Raw genomic sequence first — 24,418 nt, forward strand, 5'->3', positions numbered from 1 at the left:
GCAAGTAACAGGGTAGTAGTTCTTGAAGGGGTGAGTTTTCAACCTGTGCCGAAAGATGGGCAGCAACTCCACTGTCCTGACATCAGTGGGAAGTTCATTCCACCACTGTGGGGCCAGAACAGAAAAGAACCGCGACCCGGTCAATCAGCAGCAGAGGCCTCTGAGCAACGGGGCAACCAGGCATCCCGAAGCAGCAGAGCGAAGTGGTCAGGCAGGGGTGTAGGGCTTGACCATGGCCTAGAGATAGGAAGGAACTGTTCCTTTCACTGCCCTGTGGGCTAGCACCAGAGTCTTAAACTGGATGCGAGCAACTACTGGGAGCCAATGTAGGGACATGAGAAGGGGAGTTGTGTGGGAGAACTTAGGACGGTTGAACACCAGACGAGCTGCAGCTTTCTGAACAAGTTTCAGAGGTCTGATGGCCGACTCCGGGGTGCCAGCAAGGAGGGAGTTGCCGTAGTCCAGCCAAGACATGACCAGAGCCTGGATGAGCACCTGTGCCATTTCATCGGTGAGGAACAGGTGAATTCTCCTGATGTTATAGAGGAGAAATCTGCAGGAGCGAGCAACCGATGCAATGTTTGCAGCAAATGTCAGTTGGTCATCCAGGATCACACTCAGATTCCTCGCAGTCCGAGTTGGTGTCACCACAGTGTTGACAATGGTGATGGCCAGGTTTTGGTGCAGGCAACCTTTCCCCGAGAGGAACATCAGCTCTGCCTTGTCCAGATTGAGCTTCAGGTGGTGTGTTGCCATCCACTCCGAAATGTCAGTCAAGCACGCAGCAATGCGTGTCTCTACTTGTGTGTCAGAGGGAGGAAAGGACAAGATCAGCTGGGTGTCATCGGCATAACAATGGTAAGAGAAGTCATGCGAGAAAATAACAGAACCCAGGGATGTCGTGTACATGGAGAAAAGGAGCGGACCCAGAACTAAACCTTTTGGAATGACTGTAGTCAGTCTGTGAGGCTCCGACACAGATCCCTTCCATGTCACCTGGTAGGAGCAACCCGTCAGGTAGGATGCAAACATTGAGAGTGCAGAGCCTGTGACACCCAGCCCCTCGAGGGTATAGAGGAGGATATGGTGGTTCACTGTGTCGAACGCAGCTGACTAGTCCAGGAGTATCAGGACAGAGGCGAGAGAGTTTGCTCTTGCAGAGTGCAGCGATTCTGTCACTGCAAGGAGGGCCGTCTCTGTCGGTTGACCCACCTTGAACCCAGACTGGTTGGGGTCCAGTAGGCTGTTCTGGTGGAGGTATAAAGAAAGTTGGCTAAAGACAGCACATTTGAAAGTTTTGGATAGAAAGGGTAGAAGGGAAACCGGTCTGTAGTTTTTGACATCAGAGGGGTTAAGTGATGGTTTCTTGAGAAGGGGGGTGACTCTAGCAGTCTTGAAGGCAGATGGAAAGCATCTTGCCTGGACGGAGGTGTTGATGACGTGGGTTAGAAAGGGAAGGAGTTCAAGTGCTATAGACTGAAGAGCAGGGGAGGGGACTAGGTCAAGGGAGCGTGTGGTGGGGTAACTGGATGTGATGAGGTTGAGGACCTCGTCGGGGGAGAGGGGAGTGAGGTGGGATAGGGTTGGACATGGAGAGGTGAGGGAGGGTGCAGAGGGTGGGCTAGTGCAAGGAGCGCTAACCGGTTGGTGAGAAAAGGAGGATCTGATGTCGTTTACCTTCTTGTCAAAGAAGTTGGCGAAGTCATCAGGGAGAAAGGAGGAAATAGGAGGAGGAGGTGGGGGTTTAAGAAGTGTAGAGAAGGTTTCAAAGAGTTTCTTAGGATTAGAGACAGAGGATAGGATTTTAGAGCGATAGAAGGCAGCTTTAGCAGCAGAAAAGGAGGAGGAGAAAGTGGAAAGAAGAGATTGGAAGTTGAGAAGGTCCTCTGGGAGTTTGCCTTTTCTCCATTGCCGCTCTGCCACTCTTAGGCTCCGTCTGTCAGTATGTACCGAGTCGGACAGCCAAGGGGCAGGTGGAGTTGTGTGTGCAGGCCTGATAGTGAGAGGACAGAGATTGTCCAGAGACGAGGAGAGGGTAGAGAAAAGAAGATCTATAGTAGTGTCAGGGGGTAGAATAGAGAAAGATTCAGGTGTAGGGAGGATAGAGGTAACAGAGGAAGAAAGATCAGTGGTGGAGAGAGAGCGGAGGTGTCTACGGGTGGAAACCATGTGGGTAAGGGGAAGGGCTGGGGGGGAGAAGAGAGGGAGAGAGAGTAGGACATGAAATAGTGGTCAGAGAGCTGGAGGGGAGTAACAGAGAGATTGGAAATAGGACAGTGTCTAGTAAAGATAAGGTCCAGCCAGTTGCCGGCCTTGTGGGTAGGAGGACAGGGTGAGAGGTGAAGGTCAAAGGAGGAGAGGAACATTCTTATTCTAGCTACAGCTAGAATAAGATCCCACTAGTTCCCATTAGGAACCAGCTGCAGACCTATAGAGAAAAGCAAATGGAATAAGACTAATAGCAACTTGTTAAGCAAGAAAGATGATGCCTATTCTAGATGAACTAGCAATTCAGAATCACTCCAGAAGTTATAATACACAGATATAGCAAAACAGCAGTCAGTTATATCAAAACAGCAGTCAGTTATATCAAAACAGCAGTCAGATATAGCAAAACAGCAGTCATTTATATTAAATCAGCAGTCAGATATAGCAAAACAGCAGTCAGTTATATCAAAACAGCAGTCAGATATAGCAAAACAGCAGTCAGTTATAGCAAAACAGCAGTCAGATATAGCAAAACAGCAGTCAGATATAGCAAAACAGCCGTCAGTTATATCAAAACAGCCGTCAGTTATACCAAAACAGCCGTCAGTTATACCAAAACAGCAGTCAGTTATACCAAAACAGCAGTCAGATATATCAAAACAGCAGTCATTTATATTAAATCAGCAGTCAGATATAGCAAAACAGCAGTCAGTTATATCAAAACAGCAGTCAGTTATATCAAAACAGCCGTCAGATATAGCAAAACAGCAGTCGGTTATATCAAAACAGCAGTCAGATATAGCAAAACAGCAGTCAGTTATATCAAAACAGCCGTCAGATATAGCAAAACAGCAGTCAGTTATATCAAATCAGCAGTCAGATATAGCAAAACAGCAGTCAGTTATACCAAAACAGCAGTCAGATATATCAAAACAGCAGTCATTTATATTAAATCAGCAGTCAGATATAGCAAAACAGCAGTCAGTTATAGCAAAACAGCAGTCAGTTATATCAAAACAGCCGTCAGTTATAGCAAAACAGTAGTCAGTGATGTCTGTGAATGTTCTAATTCATCCAGGTCATGGTTATCCAAAGGAGTTGAATCAAGTGCAACTGGACTTGGTATATATCCGTGATATCATCCAAGAGGCTTCCTCACTTCGTGCCTTTCTGACTAGACCAAGCTAGTCTGACTGGCTTGTGATGAGCCTCAGTATTTATCCTCTGGGAATCGTTGTCAGAGCTATCGATATGCATGGCTCTTTGTGATCAGATGTTTACCAATGCCCGTCGCTACCAGAGCCATAGATATGCGTGGCTCTTTTGTGTACCGATGTTATGGCCGCGCCCGTCGTTATCGGAGCTATTGATATGCGTGGCTCTCCTGTGCTCTGATGTCCAGCCGCGCCCGTCGCCATCGGAGCTGTTGATTTGCATTTGTTTAGCAGCGACAGTCGTTGGGGGTGTTGATTTCGACTTTATTGTTCAGTGGTCATGAGAGTCGTTGGAGCCGTTAGGGAGCGACTGTTGTTCTTGGAGGCTAGGCTTCTTGAGTCTCCTGGGTAGAGATGAAAGGATGGCATTGTAAGTGGGAGATAGGTGGTGTCGCAGACCTCCTCCTCTGTTGAGGGATGGTTTTCCAGTTTTGCATAGATGGCTTCCTTCACCCCTCTTTCAAACCATCTATCTTCTCTGTCCAAAATGTGTATGTTGCTGTCCTCGAAGGAGTGTGTCTTCTCCTTTAGGTGTAGATAGACCGCTGAGTCTTGTCCTGAGGAGTTTGGCCTTCTGTGTTGGGCCATCCGTTTGTGTAGTGGTTCGTTTGGTTTCTCCTATGTATAGGTCAGTGCAATCCTCATTGCATTGTACAGCATACACCAGATTGCTTTTCCGGGTGTGTGGTACACGGTCTTTGGGATGAACCAGTCTTTGTCGGAGTGTGTTGCTGGGTTTGAAGTATACCGGGATGAGGTGTTTGTTAAAAATTCTCCTGAGTTTCTCGGAGACCCCAGAAACATACGGGATGACTGTGCTATTCCTTCTGTTCCTTTTCTCCTTGTTGCTCACCCGGTTGGTCTTTTTTGGAACGTGTTGCAGTTTTCACAAAGGTCCAACTGGGATAGCCGCAGGTTTTTAAAGCTCCCCTCAGGTGTTTGTGTTCTTCTCGTTGGGCCTGAGTGCTGCTGGGCACATTGTCAGCTCTGTGTTGCAGAGTTCTGATGACACTCAGTTTGTGTTCCAGAGGGTGGTGTGAGTCGAAAAGTAGATATTGGTCTTTGTGTGTAGGTTTCCTGTAAACCCCAATGTGGAGACTCCTGTCTTCTCCAATGTGGACGTCACAGTCCAAGAAGGGCAAACTGTTGTTCTTTACGTCTTCCCTTGTGAACTTAATGTCCTTGTCCACTGAGTTGATGTGTTTGGTAAATGCTTGCACCTCTGGTGTTTGGATTTTGACCCATGTGTCATCCACATACCTGAACCAGTGGCTCGGAGGTGTTCCTCTGAAGGAGTTCAGGGCCCTGTCTTCTACCTCTTCCATATATAAGTTGGCCACAATGGGCGATACTGGTGAGCCCATTGCACAGCTGTGTTTCTGTCTGTAAAACTGGCCCCTGAATTGAAAATATGTAGTGTTCGAGCAAAGGTCCAGTAGTTTGCAAATCTGGTCTGGGCTGAGGTTGGTCCTATTGTGGAGAGTGTCATCCCGTAGCAAACGTTGCCTCAAAGTTTCCAAAGCCTCCATGGTTGGGATGCAGGTGAATAATGAGGTCATGTCAGTAGTCAGTGATAGCAGTCAGTTATATCAAAACTGCAGTCAGTTATGCAAAACAGCAGTCAGTTATATCCAAATAGCAGATGGGGATGTCCTTCTGTATGGTTAGAAGTAGGAGATCAGAGAGTCTTTTCTGTCCACAAAGGTTTCTGAGTTTGGTTTTCACCAGCTTCAGCTTGGGGAAGGAGCATTCAACAGTGGCTGTTGAAACGGGTAGTGCCGCATATATCTTCAGCAACTTGAAGAGTGTTGGAAACACAGATTGGGCATTGAACTCTTGGAATATTCCCAACATTGCCTGAGCACTCTTCTTGGGGCATGTATATGCAGAATGGAAGACTCTCAGCTCAGTTCGTAGCTGTTCCTCCTCCTCTTGGAAACCATAAAACTCACAGAGAGTATGGGCAGCGTCAAGTGCTTGGGCATTTGCACTTTCCTTCCACTTCAATGGATCTGTCATGCAGTGCAGTGCCAACAGGATTTTGTCAGTGTTGCCTCCTTTGCCTTGGAATTGCCTCTGCAGTTCTTGAGTTAATGTGTCGAAAAAGGTGAAGTACAGCCTTCCTCTGTAATACTCCTCCAAAGTCTGTGGCTGGTGGTCCTCAATTGCTGATGTGGAGCAGTGCTTTAGCTTCACTGGTACCTTGCGGTATCTTGATTGCCCCGGGATCACCTCATGGACCTCAATGTCTGCCATCTCTGCGTGAATGCAGACACTGCTGTAAATCTCTTTAACTCATCTTCAGTCCTCAGTTCCTTAATTCTGCTCTGGACACCATCAACAATAGTGTAGGCAGCTGCCAAGTCCAGGTCTTGCTGCTGGATGGCGTTCGAAGCAACTGCAGTTACCATGAACACTGGTGTTGTGATTTCCAAGCAGAGGATGAATTCAAAGTTTAGGCACTGTAACCGCATCTTTGCTTTTCCTACAGCTAGATCAGGTGGCTCACGCTGGGTCAGGTCCTCCAGGAATCGCACAACAGCAGGGGGGACCTTTCTGAGAGCTCTTAGGGCTCTTCCCCTGCAGCTCCACTGGGTATCACAGAGCTTCTGTTGCTCAAGGACTAGCTGACCTGGATTCATGGCTTGCTGTGTTTTCACAAATGCTGCATGGCATTTTGTGGAGTTGGCGATGAAATTGTAAAGTTTTTCCAACTAAAATTCACAAAATGCATGCTTGACTTTGTACTCTCCACTAAAACAAGATTCAAGCAATGTGCATGGCAATGGACATACAGTGCTTTTTCATTCTGCCTTTGGATTCTGGACTGTAGTCCTTTGTAAGGCCCGCTCATGTTGGCTGCCCCATCATAACCCTGGCCACGGATGTCTTCCACTTTCAGCTGGTTCTCCTTCAGTAAGGTCATCACTAAGTTTTCAAGCTCTTCCCCTGTTGTTGACTCTACATTGCACAGCTGGATGAAGCGCTCCTTTATGGCCATGTCATGAACATAACGCACAACAAAGGATGCCTGTTCAATATGTGACACATCAGTGGTCTCATCCAGCAAAATGGAGAAAATTGATGCTTCCCATACCTTTTTTAAACATTTTGGTCTAATAACAGTAATAGTAATTATAACACTAAGAGCAGCAGCAGCAGCAGCAGCAACAACAACAACAACAACAACAACAACAACATAATGATAATAATAATGAAACAAATTGGTCTAGAGGGGCACTTCAGCCAATGAAGGCAAAGGGGCAGTGGCTCGAGCCACTATAGCCATAATGTCTGCACGTCTCTGCTGAAGAGCTCACTTAGATGAGTGATGAAACGTTTCTTTGCCAATAAATGTTGTGTCCAGATGAACTGATTCACCACCCTTTGATTAATGCTTGAACGTTAACTAAGTGCATCAAGTTCAGCATGGTTAATGTCTGCTGTTCTGATAGCTGGATGTCAGTTTATATCAAAATTAAGTTTAGACTAAATTCCCCAAAGAGGAACATTTCTAATATGTCTGTGTGTCTTTTCATTGAAAAACACCAGAGCACTCCATTTGCAATGCCCATTTCCAGAGGAATTGCACTCTGAATGTTTCTGTATGAAAGACATGCTGCAATGGTGCCAATGTCTAGAGTACAGAGACTGTAATCTGATTTATTCTAGACACAAGACTATGTGAAGTTGACACAAAATGCCATTCATTCAATAAATTCTAACAACGAGCAACAATTGGACAGATGTCGAAACCATGCATTCTTTAGCAACATAACATGGCAAGCCAACATAAACAAGTTATGTATTTGCCACTGTCCGTTCTCACTTAAGCTGACACAGTATAAACCCGTTACAAAAGCTGTACATTGATAACAATTTTTATATTGATTGTGCCGTTGCCATATGTAAAATGTGTTTTGTTCAAATCGATTTTAAACAGTGGAAACATTGGCAAAAGTCAAAGAAGGTTGAATCGGTTCATCTGGATACATTAGCTCTCGTGTGTTGTGCCATTCTCTTGGGCAGTGTCTGTTTAGTTTCCCCAATGTACAAGTCATGGCAATCCTTCTGGTGACAGGAGAGAGAAGACGTCAGGCCAGGACTCTGCAGTCCACACCCATCTACAGGCCAGTGGCCACTCTTTCAAGGATGAGGGATGTGCACATCCTTGATAGTACCCAGGGGCACCCCCCCTCTTTTTTTTTTTTAAATCTGACATGGAATGTTGTAAAAGGTTGGTACCCAGAGATGATATCTAGGACCTTCAAGGATCACAACCTGGGTGGACAACCTGGTCAACTAGCTACTGGAAAGCTACAGGGTGGTTCCAAACAATGCAACACCTATTGCGAAGTAGTGCCAATTACGCTGGCGTGATCAGATTCCATCGTTCTCTTTCTGATTGAATGTCTCTGCGAGAGTTCATACTAGAAACAAACTGAGCCCATTTATTGAAAGAGCAGAATATAAGCTTTGAGATGATGCCTGCCAGTGCATGGTTAAGCATGTTCCCACTAAAACCACTATATAGCACTGTGCCTTTTTTGGTCCCCCCAAAGTGAGATCTGTTTCGAGCAATGCACTTGTGGTCTGCTGGATTGTTTGCTGTGTTCAAAATGGATAAATATATTTAGAATATTTCTGTATAAAATATTGTACAGAAGAACAATATGTATGTTTGCCACTGATGCTAATTTTAATTGATTTAATATTCACAGATTGCATCCAGCAAGTGAGAGGACCATATGCTAGCTAGCACTGTAAGCTGACATTCTGAAAGAAATTGTAGGTCCCTTGTATATAGATGTATTTTGTTATCATGGTTCATTTTACCAAGCTATATTTTTGTTATCATTTGATTGAGAGTATTTAATGTGTGTACATTTTTTGTTTGTGCAGTGCTTATTTTTAGCTTTTGGTCTTCATCTGTGTATATCTTATACTGTGTTTGCTGTGTTTATCTGTGTCTGTCTTGCACTGTTTGGTGAAGCCACAGCCCTCATTTCATTTTTAACATGTGCCTGCACATTGTTTTTAATGACAATAAACTGAATTGAATTGAACTGCTGTATGGGGTCAATGGCATGCTGCCACATTTGCACCTTAATTGGCACAAGGAAAGAATGGAGTGAGTACATTGAGACAGACTGCACTGCATATGCTTAAAATATTATAATGTTTATAGAAAGTTCTATTGTAATCGGTCACATTTTTATTCACTCCTTCATCATTACAGACAGTGATCTTGACCAATATGATTAGTAATCTGTATGTTCCTGCTTGTAGCAAGATGACAAGCCAGCCAAAGAAATGTGTATTGCCATGTCGCCGAAGCATGAGCCTGGCGAGAAGAGTTGTGAAGATAGAAGCACTGACTACACAAAGTGCATCATATGTCAAGGACAGATGAGGTCTACCAGAGACTGCACCATGAGTCTGCATCAGAAAAATGGTTGGACGACAGTGCACCAAAGTGGCACCCAAATTGTCAGAACTGGTACGTAAATGAGAAGGGCTACCAGAATGCTGAGAAGAAACGTCTACATGATGTGGGTGCAAGAGCAGCAGATTTGGCTGATCCAGGATGCAGCTCCTCACACCATGCTGTCAAGTTCACCAGGCAGAACACTGAAAAATTTGAAGCCAAGGAGAGGTGTGTAATTTGCAATCAGCAGTGGCTGCGAGGAAAAGAAGCCAACCTCTAAGGTCTCCACAAAAAACAGTCAGAAGGCCATTGAGGAGAAAGCAAAGAAGCTGGGCAGAGATGACGTATTGCTGAGACTGATTGGGCAAGGTCATAACATGGTTGCCAATAATATAGCCTACCACAAACCAGGCATGAACAAGTTCAAGGCTCAGCGTGTTCATTCTGGAAAGCCAAGGCTGAGCCTGTATGCTGTTGCATTTAGTCACCTCGTGGAAGAGCTGGAGGCTCCTCTTTTCCATGACCTCTCAGGATTCCTAGAGAAATCATTGCATGACCAGTTTGGAGAAATTCTGGGGGAGCTTGGTATCAAAACTGCTGATCAGTACCAATCAATAATGCTGAAATTGAAGCTGCAGCAACACTTTGGTTCACGTGTTTCAATCTTTAACCAGACATGTGTTTCAGATTTCATATGTGCATCAGGGGTACCCCTCGGCGATGCCCTAGAGAAGCTGATGTGACTAGAAGCAGATCATATGGATGAGAAATACCATGCACTGTGGCAAACTGCAGAGATTCTTCGAGCAGATTGTGTGACTTGCAAGAGGTAAACTCGTGAGAAGCATTCAACTGAGATATCCTTCACATCTGCTAATGACATGGTTCCTGACTCACTCTTCAACTTCACAGCCATGCTGCTTAATGACAAGATACTAGAACTCAGTGAAGATGGAAGAGTCATTGTTGATCAGCCAACAGCAGAGAAAGCTATCGTTATGTCACAGTGCGTCCTACAGCATGTCTCTGGGGTACCAACACCTTTGGGCATAGCCACTGCCTACCACATGTTCAGTCTTCCTGGAGATGTCAGATATTCACCAAAGGTTTATCCACTACCAGCAGAAAGGTGACTGGGTAGGACATCTCTGTGAATCAGCATGAATGCTACCCTACTTCACTGCAGCAGGCCACTACAAATATGAGCAGCAGTATATGCCTCTGTATTTGGCTGAGATGAAGAAACTGCCAGAAATAGCCCCAGAGTTACATGAAACACTGATGGCAGGTGCATTTGTTGGGAGTAGAGCAGATGGCTATCGCAATTGTGTCTCTCCTGACATGCTTCTAGAGCAAACTTAAAATGCAGATGCCAAGGAGGCAAGTAGTCTGGATGGCATTACACTCAACCCTTCTGCCCGGATGAAGTAGGTATACACAAAACCACTCGCTGCAGCTATCTCTGCAGAGCTCAAGTCTATGCTGCACCTCCATTCCTCCAATCCACACCATGAATCTGGTTGGAGTCGTGTCATCAGGGATGCAGAGATGGTAGTCAAGGTCATGGCAGCAGTAGAGACCAACCCATTCACAGCAGCCACACCATCCCTGATCAACATATCAACTGGACAGTGTGCAGATTCCACAATCAAGGACAACCTGATGAGCGTGAAAGTACTGGGTCTGAAGGCACTGTCTGAGTCACTGTCCAGGGATCAGAAGAAGACAAGTATTGTGAAGCTTAACTCCTACCACACACAAAACATGAAACCAAAGAAGTCCCAGGGGAAAACTTCTGCACCTGGCAAGAGCAATGAAGTTACTGCCCTTCTGCACATGACACAGATCATTGCCAGTGGTGAAGAACGCAATATTGTTGATGTCATAGGCAACCACGAGTGCAGTGACTTTCCCCCATCCCTCTTACAGAAAAATGGCAATATGAGAACTGGTACCAAGGCAAACCTAGTGAAGATCCTGGAAGAGGACACCAAAGTGACCAGCATCCCTGATGTCTGTGAACGTTCTCATTCATCCAGGTCATGGTTATCCAAAGGAGTTGAATCAATCATCCCTGATCTGCCTGAAGATGACAAAAAGACATCAGTAGTCATTGATGCTATGTATGCCATACGACACTGGTCTTTTCACAAAGGTGAAAGATTTGGAACCATCACTGAGTGATACAAAAACCTGCTGCTGAATGATGTACCTGTCGGGCACTGAGATCATACACTTCTGTTGTGACAGGTACAGTGGACTCAGCCTTAAGTCAGCTGAGCGGGAACAGAGGTATGCCCGATCAAAACCAGCCAAAGTATATGAAATCCGTGAGCAGTACACAGCTCCTGAGCCAAAGGAGTTTTTTGCAGTATCAGGTAACAAAACAAACCTTCTGAGCTTCCTGTGTGAGAATGAGCAACTGGAGCCTTCTCTTGGTCCAACTCATCTCTACCTGGGTGGTGGATTCAAAGAAGAGACGAAGAGCGTGGTGTTCACAGAAGGGTCTGTTATGGATGTTCTTGCTCTGGAATCCACAAAGCAGGAGGCTGATACTAGGATAATATGCCACACCCTCTACAGTGTCCAGAATGAAGGAGTTGATAGAGTTGTCATCCATGCCAATGACACTGACATCATTACCATGTGCCTGTAAAATGGTGCAACGCACCTCAGCAATCTACCAGAGCTGTGGGTGAGAACAACCCAGAGTGCATACCTGCCTATACATGAAATGGTTGTGGCACTGGGGCCTTCACAGTGTTGTGCCATGCCCTTCGTCTACAGTATGAGTGGTAGAGATACCACTAGTTATCCATATTTCACTGGAAAGAAGGCATGGTTCAAGAGCAGCATGAGTCTGGAAACACCTGCACTTGAAGAGTTTGGTGAGAAACCCACAGATGCCATTGCAGATGACCTCCTCAACCAGGCATGAGACCTCACCATAGCTGTGTACACAACCACAGCTGATCACTTTGGGGATTCTGATCTGGGCAAACTGAGAGCATACAAGTTCCTGAACAACAGATCAACGCTCTTAAAGCTACTACCCCCACCAGAGAATGCATTTCTCCTGCACCTGGATGGGCTGCTCTGGCAACCAACATTGATAAGAATGCACACATCGCCAAGCCAGAAGTTCCCTCATGCGCAGAATTTGGATGATCTCTGGATAATGGAAATACAGTTCCGGTTCCATCTACACAGCCAGCCTGGCCTGCGTTGATGAACAAGACAATCTCATGTGGATGTGTCAAAGGCTGCCACAAGAACTGTTCCTGTGCAAAAAAGGCAGTTCCATGCTACATAGGGTGCTGTTGCCAGGGACTGGCAACCAAATGCAGCAAGATACACACTGCAACAGTTGAGAGCAGTGACAGCAGCATTGACTCAGAAAATAACTAGAAAAACTTACTCAAACTAGCTGCTATGACACTTCCATGGATACCAAAATTTGTTGTAACATTGGATTTTTTTTTTTTTTACATGATGATGCTGGTCGCATGGCTTGGGTCCTGGGCTGTTCTGGTGGCGTCTGGACACTGCTTGGCATCCTGTGAAACATATTCTTCATAAATTTTATAAGTCCATTATAATTCTGTTCATCCTCTTTCAATGTTGTGTTGTGTAAATTGTGTAAAGACAACATCCATTGCATGTTGTCCGTCTTGGGAGAGAGATCCTCCTCTGTTGCTCTCCCTGAGGTTTCTACCTATTTTTTCTACCTGTTAAAGGTTTTTTTTAGGGAGTTGTTCTTTATCCGATGAGAGGGTCTAAGGACAGGATGTTGTGTTGCTATAAATCCCACTGAGGTAAATTTGTGATATTGGGCTCTACAAATAAAATTGACTTGACATGACATTTATGTTCAGTGTAGGTTGCATGTTTAAAATGGCAATCCCGTTTTCTAGTTCTGGCCAAGTGAAGGATTATTTTGTGCTTAACATCTGTTAATTCTAAGAGTACATTCAATTCAATTTATTGTTATTAAAAACAATGTGCAGGCACATGTTAAAAATGAAATGAGGGAAATAAGTAAACTTAGAACTAACGTATAAATAACAAAGAAAACATAGCACATAATACATGTTGCCATCTAACAATGCTGTGATTGCAACTATTCCCCAATCCTCTGTGAACAGTACACATGACCATTGAAACGCTAGTTAATGGTCACACCCATATTTGCATATGAAACTGATCACTGGTTTGGGTCGTTATGCCACTGTATTGTTTATAAGGGTGGGGACACTTGCAGTCACTATATTGTTTATAAGGGTCGGGATACTGCCAGTCACTGTCTTGTTTATAAGGGTGGGGATACCTGCAGTCACTGTATTGTTTATAAGGGTGGGGATACCGCCAGTCACTGTATTGTTTATAAGGGTGGGGACACCTGCAGTCACTGTATTGTTTATAAGGGTGGGGACACCTGCAGTCACTGTATCGTTTAAAAGGGTGGAGACACCTGCAGTCACCTTTGTTTATAAGGGTGGGACACATGCAGTCACTATTGTTTATAAGGGTGGGGACACATGCAGTCACTGTGTTGTTTATAAGGGTGGGGTACCTGCAGTCACTGTATTGTTTATAAGGGTGGGGGTACCTGCAGTCACTGTATTGTTTATAAAGGTGGGGACACCTGCAGCCACTGTATTGTTTATAAGGGTGGGGACACCTGCAGTCACTGTGTTGTTTATAAGGGTGGGGATGCCACCAGTCACTGTATTGTTTATAAGGGTGGGGACACCTGCAGTCACTGTATCGTTTAAAAGGGTGGGGACACCTGCAGCCACTGTATTGTTTATAAGGGTGGGACACCTGCAGTCACTGTGTTGTTTATAAGGGTGAGGACACCTGCAGTCACTGTATTGTTTATAAGGGTGGGACACCTGCTGTCAGTTTAGACTGAAGAGGTCACTTAGATAATGATGAAACGTTTATCTCAATAAACGTTGTGTTCAGATGAACTGATTCAATCTTCTTTGATTTCCTCGCCTGAATTATTGAGCATGCATCAAGACATCTTCAGTCTCAACTGACTGCAGGTGTCCCACCCTTATAAACAATACAGTGGCATAACAACCGAAAACAACGATCAGTTTCATATGCAAAGACGGTCGTTCCCTCTTCACATGGCCTCTTTGACACCCCGATTGTGATTGCAAGCATTCCCCAATCCTCTGTGAATAGTACACATGGCCATTGTAACTCTAGTTAATGGTCACACCCATATTTGCATATGAAACTGGTTGCTGGTTTCTGTCATTATGCCACTGTATGTTTGTAAGGGTGGGATACCTGCAGTCGGTGTATGTTTGTAAGGGTGGGGACACCTGCAGTCAGTTGAGACTGAAGAGGTCACTTAGTTGAGTGATGAAACGTATCTGTCAATAAACGTTGTATCCAGATGAACTCATTCAACTTTCTTCGATTTTCTTACCTGGATTATTGAGCAGGGTGTCTCCCCACCTGCCGCCCAATGACTGCTGGGATAGGCTCCAGCATCCCCGTGACCCCGAGAGCAAGATAAGCGATTTGGATAATGGGTGGATGGATGGATTATTGAGCATGCATAAAGACACTTGCTAGCATTAACTAGTTACATGTTGCAAACAACTTGCTCTTAGTATACTAGAGACGAGTAAGTGACAGTATAGTGGAAAATTAATCAGTGGTCCCTATCAAAATCCAAGATGGAAAACATTTTAACAAGTTTTGCAAATTTTGAAGAAAGTGGTGATCTGCTTCTGTCAGATTTTGGCTGTACAATGAAAAACAAAATAAAAAAATCCCTTAAAATCCAATTTTGACTTTTAATCAAAATTAACACCACAAATGGCTGCAAACCTACCAGGCAGCTAAAAATGGGTCTCTAAAAGTAAACAAAACATTAAAGGCAAAATTGTCAATGCTAAAATGATTCAAGGTAGGACTACTATTCTGTATTGGTTAGAGTAGTGACTTAGGTACAGGGCACAATTTGCACGATGCCCTACAGCATTTTCCTGATTCAGCTGATGTTTGTTATGGTGAGTCTGTGTTGTTCATTAAGAAGCCTCGCCTACGCACTCTAATGGATCTCTGTTGACAGGGCATGCTGCGTTCGCTGTTGTCCTTAAAGTGCGGACATGTGTTTAGGCAGACTTGGTCTTCTGGTCCCCCGCACATGATTAATTATCTTAAACGAGGCTTGTGTGTGTGGGTGGGTGGCAGTGTGTGTAACAAGAGGGGGTAGGAACATGTGGGAGTGAGGTTGTTTGAACTAGGGGAGAGGATGATCGGCCTGTTCAAGTGTTTAACCTCCACTTGATCACTGAGCGTTTACTTGACAGGAAGATGAACAAACAACATACATTTGCAGAATTAATTAGAAGAATGTCTTCTTAGCCACTGCAAGAGTGACAGTTCTGGACACCTGGAAAACATGGCCTCATTTCCAGGCAGTAAGCTAATGCTTAACAGATTCTCTGTCTCTGATGATTCAGTTTCACTGAGCTCACAAATCATTTACTCGCTGTCTAGAATAGCATTCCCTGGTGTGTCAGCAAAGCGTCGGACAAATCCCTCTTTGGACAGTTTTATGTTGCTGAACCTTTAAGATTGTAGTGATAGTCGGTTGTCGCCATATTTACAGCACAGCTACATCATAACACACTCTTAAACAGTTTTCCCTGTGATTAAACTCACCACCCATAACGTCATATTCTACAAAATATCTCACCAGCTTCTCCTGGTGACCCCGGTTTACCTTTAACCCAGATGAAAGGGAGGACTTCAACATGATCTCTGTCCATCGGTGACAAGGACAGTACATGAAAAACTCCTGAAGTTGTTCCTGATCGTTCTGCATCTCTGCAGTGGCAGTGAAACGGAGTTTTTTTTCTTTTTTCCTGGCTGTCATATGACGTCAGTTGGCGGCTGGGAAAACTACAGCCTGGCAGGGTCTCTAATACGCTAATCTACTCTAAATATGTATTCTAAAATTATATTCTGCTCTCATTGTTGCTACTTTTAATTAATCAGTTTTTATGACACTTTTATTTATTTTACTGTTTTGAACTTGTCTGTACATTTATATAATTTCTCTGTACATTTATTTATCCGATTTTATGCTTTTATAATGCTTTTTTTTCTTATCGTTTGCCCGAAAAGCTCTTTGAATGACCTCTGCAATGATAAGGTGCTATGTGCTAAACAAATAAACTTGCCTTGCCCGAAAGACGCTGTTGAGAAAAAAATCCTCATTCTCTGGACTAAGCTGTGTTTCCCATGGTGGAAATGACATCCCACAACACTCGCACAAAGGCTTTTATAGAGGCTAGCATGCAGCATTGCATCCTGGTACGTGTAGGCGCTGTGGGGAAGACCCTTTGTGTGGGACAACACCGATTTCTCCATCAATGTAGCACGCAGTGAGGACTTTATTGTTTCTGTCGACTACATTACTCATCAGTACTGATTGCACATACACAAAATCATCAGTGAAATTTCCCTTTAAGTAAGTTTGAAACCGCTGCATGCCTGATGGCCACACCCCGGCCTTACTCTTTTATCTCATAGTTGAAACTTGAGCAAGTAATTGCCATCATTTATAAACCTAAGGCTGACCTTGAGATGGTCCAAAAGCTGATACTGTGAGTTTTTTTTTCAACCCCCTTACAAAGGCATGCTGGGTGCAGTGTGGGTGCTGCCTGTAACAATGCCCAGTTCTCACTGCCCTGTAGGCTACTTGGTTGTTTTGTTTGACACAAATCCTGTCAGTTCAATTATAACACAGACACTTGATAGCTTAATGAATAAATATTGTCCCTCAGAAGCTCGTCACTGACTGGATGAGACATGGGCCATAAGCTCAGTTCTTTGTGGGAATTGGACTGTGTCAGAAATATTTGCTTAGTAATACATGTCAATAATACATGAGCATTATTGCAGTCGCCTCTGCTCTTTATATGCTGTTTTCATTAGATCCTCACTGTCTGTAGGCTAGACTTTTTATGAACCTATAATTTGAGTTGACCCCATCGATTTTCCAGTTGAAGTACCTATCGGTTATACTTTTATTTTTGACAACTTGGGGGTTGTGGAATTTTAAAACACTTTTTGAGCTCATTTTTTTAAGAAGGTGCTATCCAAATAAAGTTTTAGAAATATAAGGGTGACGAATAATGGGTGAAAAACACTAGATATGACATCTATGTCCACAAAATCCAGAGGACATTGAAGAGAAAGCCATAAGAAGGTCTTATCCTTCTATACCACATGGAAAGGACAACGCTCATGTGGATGCAATGACTATCTCAAATATTTCCGTTTTAGACCTGTTGGTGACATTCGTTAGCCCATCCAGCACATCGCTGCCTCTGTAGTAGTGGTGGGTAATGACTCTTATGCAGTGAATACATACACATCAATGGGGTGGAAGTGGAGCGTGTTTCTAGCTTTAAATTCCTTGGAGTCCACATCAGCGAGGACCTTTCGTGGACATTAAACACCCAGGCCCTTGTGAAAAAGGCCCAACAACGCCTGCATTTCCTGAGGAGGCTGAGGAGCATCCGTCTACCCCCCAAAATTCTCACCAACTTCTACCACTGCACCATAGAGAGCATCCTGATCATCTGCATCTCAGTGTGGTACAGCAACTGCACCTCAGTTGACCAGAAAGCTCTGCAGCGGGTCGTCAAGGCGGCCCAGCATATCACCGGTACCCAGCTCCCAGCCATAAAAGACATTTATCACAAACGCTGCCTTCGAAGGGGTCTGAGCATCAGCAGAGATCCCACCCACCCCAACCATGGACTGTTCTCCCTCCTGCGCTCTGAGAGGCGCTACAGGAGCCTCAGAGCCCGCACTACCAGGCTCAAAAACAGCTTCTTTCCACAAGCTGTTGCCCACCTGAACCTGGCCACCTGCTGACTGAACCTGGCTACCCACTGAATGTCTGTAGATATTGTTACATATCTTGTACTCCAGCTCTCTTTTAACTTATTTTTAGCTTTGGTCTTCATGTGTGTATATCTTATACTGTGTTTGCTGTGTTTGTCTGTGTCTGTCTTGCACTGATTGGTGAAGCCACAGCCCTCATTTCATGTTTGACATGTGCCTGCACATTGTTTTTAATGACAATAAAATTGAATTGAATTGAATGAATAACCAAATCCTGTTCACAATGAAAGGAAGAAAAAGTTAAGCAAGAGTGCTTTAATATCAGGAAAAAAATAAAAATGCACGGTTTACTTACTGGCCCATGTTGAACATCTATGGTTTTAAATAATCTTTGAGTGCTGGATTTCAACTTTGACCAAGCACAGCAGCACATGCAGGAAAAAACAATATTTGCTTGTTGGGTACATGCGTTGGTGTCCAGTCAGGTAATGGCTCACTCACACAGTCAGATGAGGAAAACTAAAGTTGCGCGTCCCACTGTATCTATAGAAGTGGGCATAGTATTAAGGAGAGCGTTGGCTTGAACCAGGAAGTTAAGGAGTCGGGCGATCTAAGGTTAAAGGTATCCAATGGAGTTTTCCTTGTGAACGACTTGGTTTTGTTTACATTCAAAGTTCCTCACCAAAATGCATTATGTGTGTGTCCTTGAGGCCTAACAAACATGTTGACTGCATTTCCTACCTCATCAAACATTTGCCAAGCTTTTTTGGAATGTTTTGAAAGCTGCTTTCTTTGCATTGGCTTGCAATCTTTTCACCAATATTTACACGTTTTCTTTCTTTTGTGTTTGTTCCCAGGTGGATGGAGGCCTGTCTGGAGGAGGACCTGCCTAACACCACAGAGCTGGAGGAGGGACTAAGGAATGGTGTATACCTTGGCAAACTTGCCAAGTTTTTTGCCCCCAAAATGGTGTCTGAGAAGAGAATCTACGACAGAGACCAGGCGCGATACAAGGTGTATTTCCACTCCCAAAGCTATTTGCATAGGCACCTGCTGCTCATCTTGTTCACAGCTTACGCTTGCATTCTTGAGCTCCTTTTGGTTAGAAGGATCTTTAGAAATTAAAGAGTACTTAATAGGGACTCCTTAAAATCCTCCGCAAACTTAATTGGTGACAGACAGGAAGCTGCTTATTCCATATCCTTCACCTGTTAACAGGAAGGAAAGAGGAGAAAAGAGGAAAGGTGGCATGTGGAGGGGGTTGGTCAGGTCCTCCTCGAGGCTGTCAACTGTTGCATTGGTACAGTAAACAAAACAAAAAAAGTCCTTCCTACTTGAAAAACATTGCCCTCTGGCAAATCGTGAACAATCATGATAATGTTTTAGTATGGCTTACTTAGTTTAATAGGCCAGTTCTTTTTCTTTAATTGTCTTTTTATTTTGAAATGTTAACAAGCGCAAAATACAACAGGCGTGTACTTAGACTATTTCCATTTTTTCTTTTTCTTTTTCTTTTAAACAAACACCCCAACCACCCACCCTTCCCACCCACCTAAAGATGGAGTGCACCCACCTAGAGAAGAGGAAAAAGAAAATAAGACAGTAACACATAATAATAATAATAATAATACATAAATGTACATGTGAAAAAGGTCACATTTAGCCATGTTCAGTGTCACTGTGTACATACATATTCACGATTGTGGACATACTACATGCCTGCATCAGTCCAAGGGAGAAACAATTTAAATACAATATCCACAATATGTATATCCCTAGATTATACAATCCCCAGTAATTGGTATATAAGAAGAAAAAAAAGATATGGGGGAGGAAAAATAAATAAATATGTTTAAACATTTCTATTTGTGAAATGTTATATAGGCCTACTGTGATCTCTATAACTAAATATCTTAGGTCATCAAGCAAAGTTTTTAGTTTGCTTAGATATGTCAAAATTGGACCCAGATGGAGAAAAAATTGTCACTGGACCCCCTAAGAGTGTACTTCATCTTCTCTAATTGTATGAAATGCATCAGACCACTCAACCACACAGACACTTTAGGTGGGTGTTTTGATTTCCAATGTAATAAAATTCGTCTGCGAGCAAGCAGTGTTGTGAAAGCAATGATGGTTTTATGGCTTTTCCTCATTACAGAGTGTTCCCCACCTGTGATTCCAAATACAGCTGCTGCTGCATTGGGTTGGAAATCAATACCAAGTGCTTCCCACAGTGATTTAAAAACCATAGACCAATAAGTTGTCAGAGGCGGGCATGACCAAAACATATGGGTTAAGTTGGCAGGGGTGTTATGGTACCTGTCACAACTTGCGTCTGAATTGGGGTAAATCTTAACTAGTCTGCTTTAGAAAAATGAGCACCGCGTAGGACTTTGAACTGTATTATACTTAGTCTTGCACAGGAAGTACTATCATTCACTTTTTGTAAAGCACAGTTCGAGTCGTCCTCATCCATGTCCTCTCCTAGCTCAGCTGCCCAGTCTGCCCTAATCTTAGCAAGAGTTACACTACCGTTCAAAAGTTTGGGATCACCCAAACAATTTCGTGTTTTCCATGAAAAGTCACACTTATTCACCACCATATGTTGTGAAATGAATAGAAAATAGAGTCAAGACATTGACAAGGTTAGAAATAATGATTTGTATTTGCAATAAGATTTTTTTTACATCAAACTTTGCTTTCGTCAAAGAATCCTCCATTTGCAGCAATTACAGCATTGCAGACCTTTGGCATTCTAGCTGTTAATTTGTTGAGGTAATCTGGAGAAATTGCACCCCACGCTTCCAGAAGCAGCTCCCACAAGTTGGATTGGTTGGATGGGCACTTCTTTGAGCAGATTGAGTTTCTGGAGCATCACATTTGTGGGGTCAATTAAACGCTCAAAATGGCCAGAAAAAGAGAACTTTCATCTGAAACTCGACAGTCTATTCTTGTTCTTAGAAATGAAGGCTATTCCATGCGAGAAATTGCTAAGAAATTGAAGATTTCCTACACCGGTGTGTACTACTCCCTTCAGAGGACAGCACAAACAGGCTCTAACAGGTACTATTTAATGAAGATGCCAGTTGGGGACCTGTGAGGCGTCTGTTTCCCAAACTAGAGACTCTAATGTACTTATCTTCTTGCTCAGTTGTGCAACGCGGCCTCCCACTTCTTTTTCTACTCTGGTTAGAGCCTGTTTGTACTGTCCTCTGAAGGGAGTAGTACACACCGGTGTAGGAAATCTTCAATTTCTTAGCAATTTCTCGCATGGAATAGCCTTCATTTCTAAGAACAAGAATAGACTGTCGAGTTTCAGATGAAAGTTCTCTTTTTCTGGCCATTTTGAGCGTTTAATTGACCCCACAAATGTGATGCTCCAGAAACTCAATCTGCTCAAAGAAGTGCCCATCCAACCAATCCAACTTGTGGGAGCTGCTTCTGGAAGCGTGGGGTGCAATTTCTCCAGATTACCTCAACAAATTAACAGCTAGAATGCCAAAGGTCTGCAATGCTGTAATTGCTGCAAATGGAGGATTCTTTGACGAAAGCAAAGTTTGATGTAAAAAAAATCTTATTTCAAATACAAATCATTATTTCTAACCTTGTCAATGTCTTGACTCTATTTTCTATTCATTTCACAACATATGGTGGTGAATAAGTGTGACTTTTCATGGAAAACACAAAATTGTTTGGGTGATCCCAAACTTTTGAACGGTAGTGTATGTTTTTAAGAGAAGCTATACAATCATGTATCCTTGAAATTAGTCCTTTAGAATTAAAAGGGATCTCTAGCATACTCATTCCATACTCATCTCAATCCAGTGTGCATTTTAACTTCTGGAGTGATTCTGAATTGCTAGTTCTAGAATAGAGTATCATCTTTCATGCTTAACAAGTTGCTATTAGTCTTATTCCGGCTGCTTGGCTATTAATCCTTTTCTCTATACATCTGCTGCTGGTTCCTAGTGGGAACTAGTGGGATCTTATTCTAGCTGTAACTGTTTCACCTAGTGTGTCCTTAAATATTTCTTGTTGCCTAGCTGTTTTACCTTAGTTATCCTTTTAGCTTATAAATATACTCCTTGGTAACTTGCAGTTTGCAGTTTTAATAGTATTGTGTGAGGTTTGATAGAGTTTACATAAGTGACCAGTTTCTGATCAATAGGCCTCTTTTCAGTGTACCTCTTTGGCCAATTGAGTGTTAAGCAGCCAGGGTGTGGCCTGCACTCATGGCAGACAATTAGCAATCAGTGTTCTTTAAATCGCTGCTGCTACTTGGAAGCATCAGGCAAACGGGTCTATGTTGAATGAAGGCTAGAGTGAACAAAGGCAAGCGCGACTTTTTCAAGCCAAGACTTCATCAAGCCAAGACTTCATCAAGCTTAGATTTCGTCAAGCAAGGACTGCTCTTTTTAGATCCGGTCAGTCATCTGTATCTTGTGTACCTTGTATAGACTATGTGTTTCCTTCGCATTCCTGTCCTTTCCTCTTCCCGGGGCTGGCATAGATGTTGGGTCACTCCTAGGTGCTGTGACCCCACCAATCTCATCTATCCCACTCTCTCCACTCACGTTGAGCAGGTGGTGATGGGAGGGCTCTGGAATTGCCAGTCTGCGGTGCCGAAAGCTGAGTTTATCTCAGGCTATGCATCCTTGCTCTCCCTTAACTTTCTTGCTCTAACTGAGACCTGGATCATGCTGGATAACACTACCACACCCGCAGCTCTGTCTGATGTGTACTCTTTTTCTCACACTCCCGGAGCTGGGAGGCGGGGTGGTGGTACTGGCCTGCTAATCTCCCCGAAATCGAAATACTCTTTTGTTTCCATTCCACAATTTTCTCCGCCCTCTTGAATTTCATGCTGTTACTGTCTCTTATCCAGTCAAACTCACCATCGTGGTTGTGTACCACCCACCAGGCCCCCTTGGTGAGTTTCTGGAGGAGCTTGACACACTTGTCTCACACTTCCCTGTTGATGACTCTGCACTTACCTTTCTCGGTGACTTCAACATCCAAACTGACAAGCTAGATCCTCTTCTCTCTTTCCTCTCTTCCTTTGACCTTCACCTCTCACCCTCTCCTCCTACCCACAAGGCCGGCAACCAGCTGGACCTTATCTTTACATTATTTTACATTACTTACAGTCATTTAGCCAACGCTTTTATCCAAAGCAACTTACAATAAGTGCATTTAGCATAGGAAATCAGGAGAACTACTAGTCATAAGTGCATCTAAACAAGCATCTAAGAGCAAAACCAGTGCTAAGGTAAAAGTACAAGAAAGTTTTTTTTTTAAATGAGTGAATACAATAAGTGCTAAGAGCAAGTAACAGGATAGTAGTTCTTGAAGAGGTGAGTTTTCAACCTGTGCCGAAAGATGGGCAGCGACTCCGCTGTCCTGACATCAGTGGGGAGTTCATTCCACCGCTGTGGGGTCAGGACAGAAAAGAGCCGCGACCGGGTCAATCGGCAGTAGGGGCCTCTGAGTGACGGGGCAACCAGGTGTCCCGAGGCAGCAGAGCGAATAGGTCGGGAGGGGGGTGTAGGGCTTGACCATGGCCTGAAGATAGGAAGGAGCTGTTCCTTTCACTGCCCTGTAGGCTAGCACCAGAGTCTTAAACTGGATGTGAGCAGCTACTGGGAGCCAGCGTAGGCACATGAGAAGGGGAGTTGTGTGGGAGAACTTTATTAGACACTGTCCTTTCCTGTCTACTGTCCTGTCTTTACTAGACACTGTCCTATTTCCAATCTCTCTGTTACTCCCCTCCAGCTCTCTGACCACTATTTCATGTCCTACTCTCTCTCTCTCTCTCTCTCTCTCTCTCTCTCCCCCCCAGCCCCTCCCCCTACCCACATGGTTTCTACCTGTAGACTCCTCCGCTCTCTCTCCACCACTGATCTTTCTTCCCTTGTTATCTCTATCCTCCCTACACCGGAATCTTTCTCTCTCCTACCCCCTGACACTGCTATAGATCTTCTTCTCTCTACCCTCTCCTCTTCTCTAGACAATCTCTGTCCCCTCACCTCCAGGCCTGCACCCCAACTCCACCTGATTATGACTCTGCATTTATCCTTCTCGGTGACTTCAACATTCACACTGACAAGCTAGACACTCTTCTCTCTTTCCTCTCCTCCTTTGACCTGCTCCTTGGCTGTCCGACTCAGTACGTACTGACAGACGGAGCCTAAGAGTGGCAGAGCGCCAATGGAGAAAAGGCAAACTCCCAGAGGACCTTCTCAACTTCCAATCTCTTCTTTCCACTTTCTCCTCCTCCCTTTCTGCTGCTAAGGCTGCCTTCTGTCACTCTAAAATCCTATCCTCTGCCTCTAATCCTAAAAAACTCTTTGAAACCTTCTCTACACTTCTTAAACCCCCACCTCCTCCTCCTCCTTTCTCCCTGATGACTTCGCTAACTTCTTTGACAAGAAGGTAAATCACATCAGATCCTCTTTTTCTCACCACCCGGTTAGTGCTGCTTGCAGTATCCCACCCTCTGCACCCTCCCTCACCTCTCCACGTCCCACCCTATCCCACCTCGCTCCCCTCTCCCCCGACGAGGTCCTCAACCTCATCACATCCAGTCGCCCCACCACATGCTCCCTTTACCCGTTCCCCTCCCCTCTTCTTCAGTCTATGGCACCTGAACTGCTTCCCTTTCTAACCCACCTCATCAACA

General features: G+C 44.2%; 1 protein-coding gene across 2 annotated transcripts in view; it reads left to right on the forward strand.

Moving 5' to 3' along the window:
* iqgap2 (IQ motif containing GTPase activating protein 2) overlaps positions 1 to 24,418 on the forward strand; it is a 143,005-nt gene that overhangs the window by 22,329 nt on the left and 96,258 nt on the right. For both annotated transcript variants that reach the window (XM_056286483.1, XM_056286562.1), the window contains exon 3: positions 18,597 to 18,753. In XM_056286483.1, coding sequence (XP_056142458.1) covers positions 18,597 to 18,753 — 157 coding nt within the window. The remainder of the gene's footprint in view (positions 1 to 18,596; positions 18,754 to 24,418) is intronic.

Source organism: Lampris incognitus, chromosome 1 (genome assembly GCF_029633865.1).
Source record: "Lampris incognitus isolate fLamInc1 chromosome 1, fLamInc1.hap2, whole genome shotgun sequence".
Taxonomy (NCBI): domain Eukaryota; kingdom Metazoa; phylum Chordata; class Actinopteri; order Lampriformes; family Lampridae; genus Lampris; species Lampris incognitus.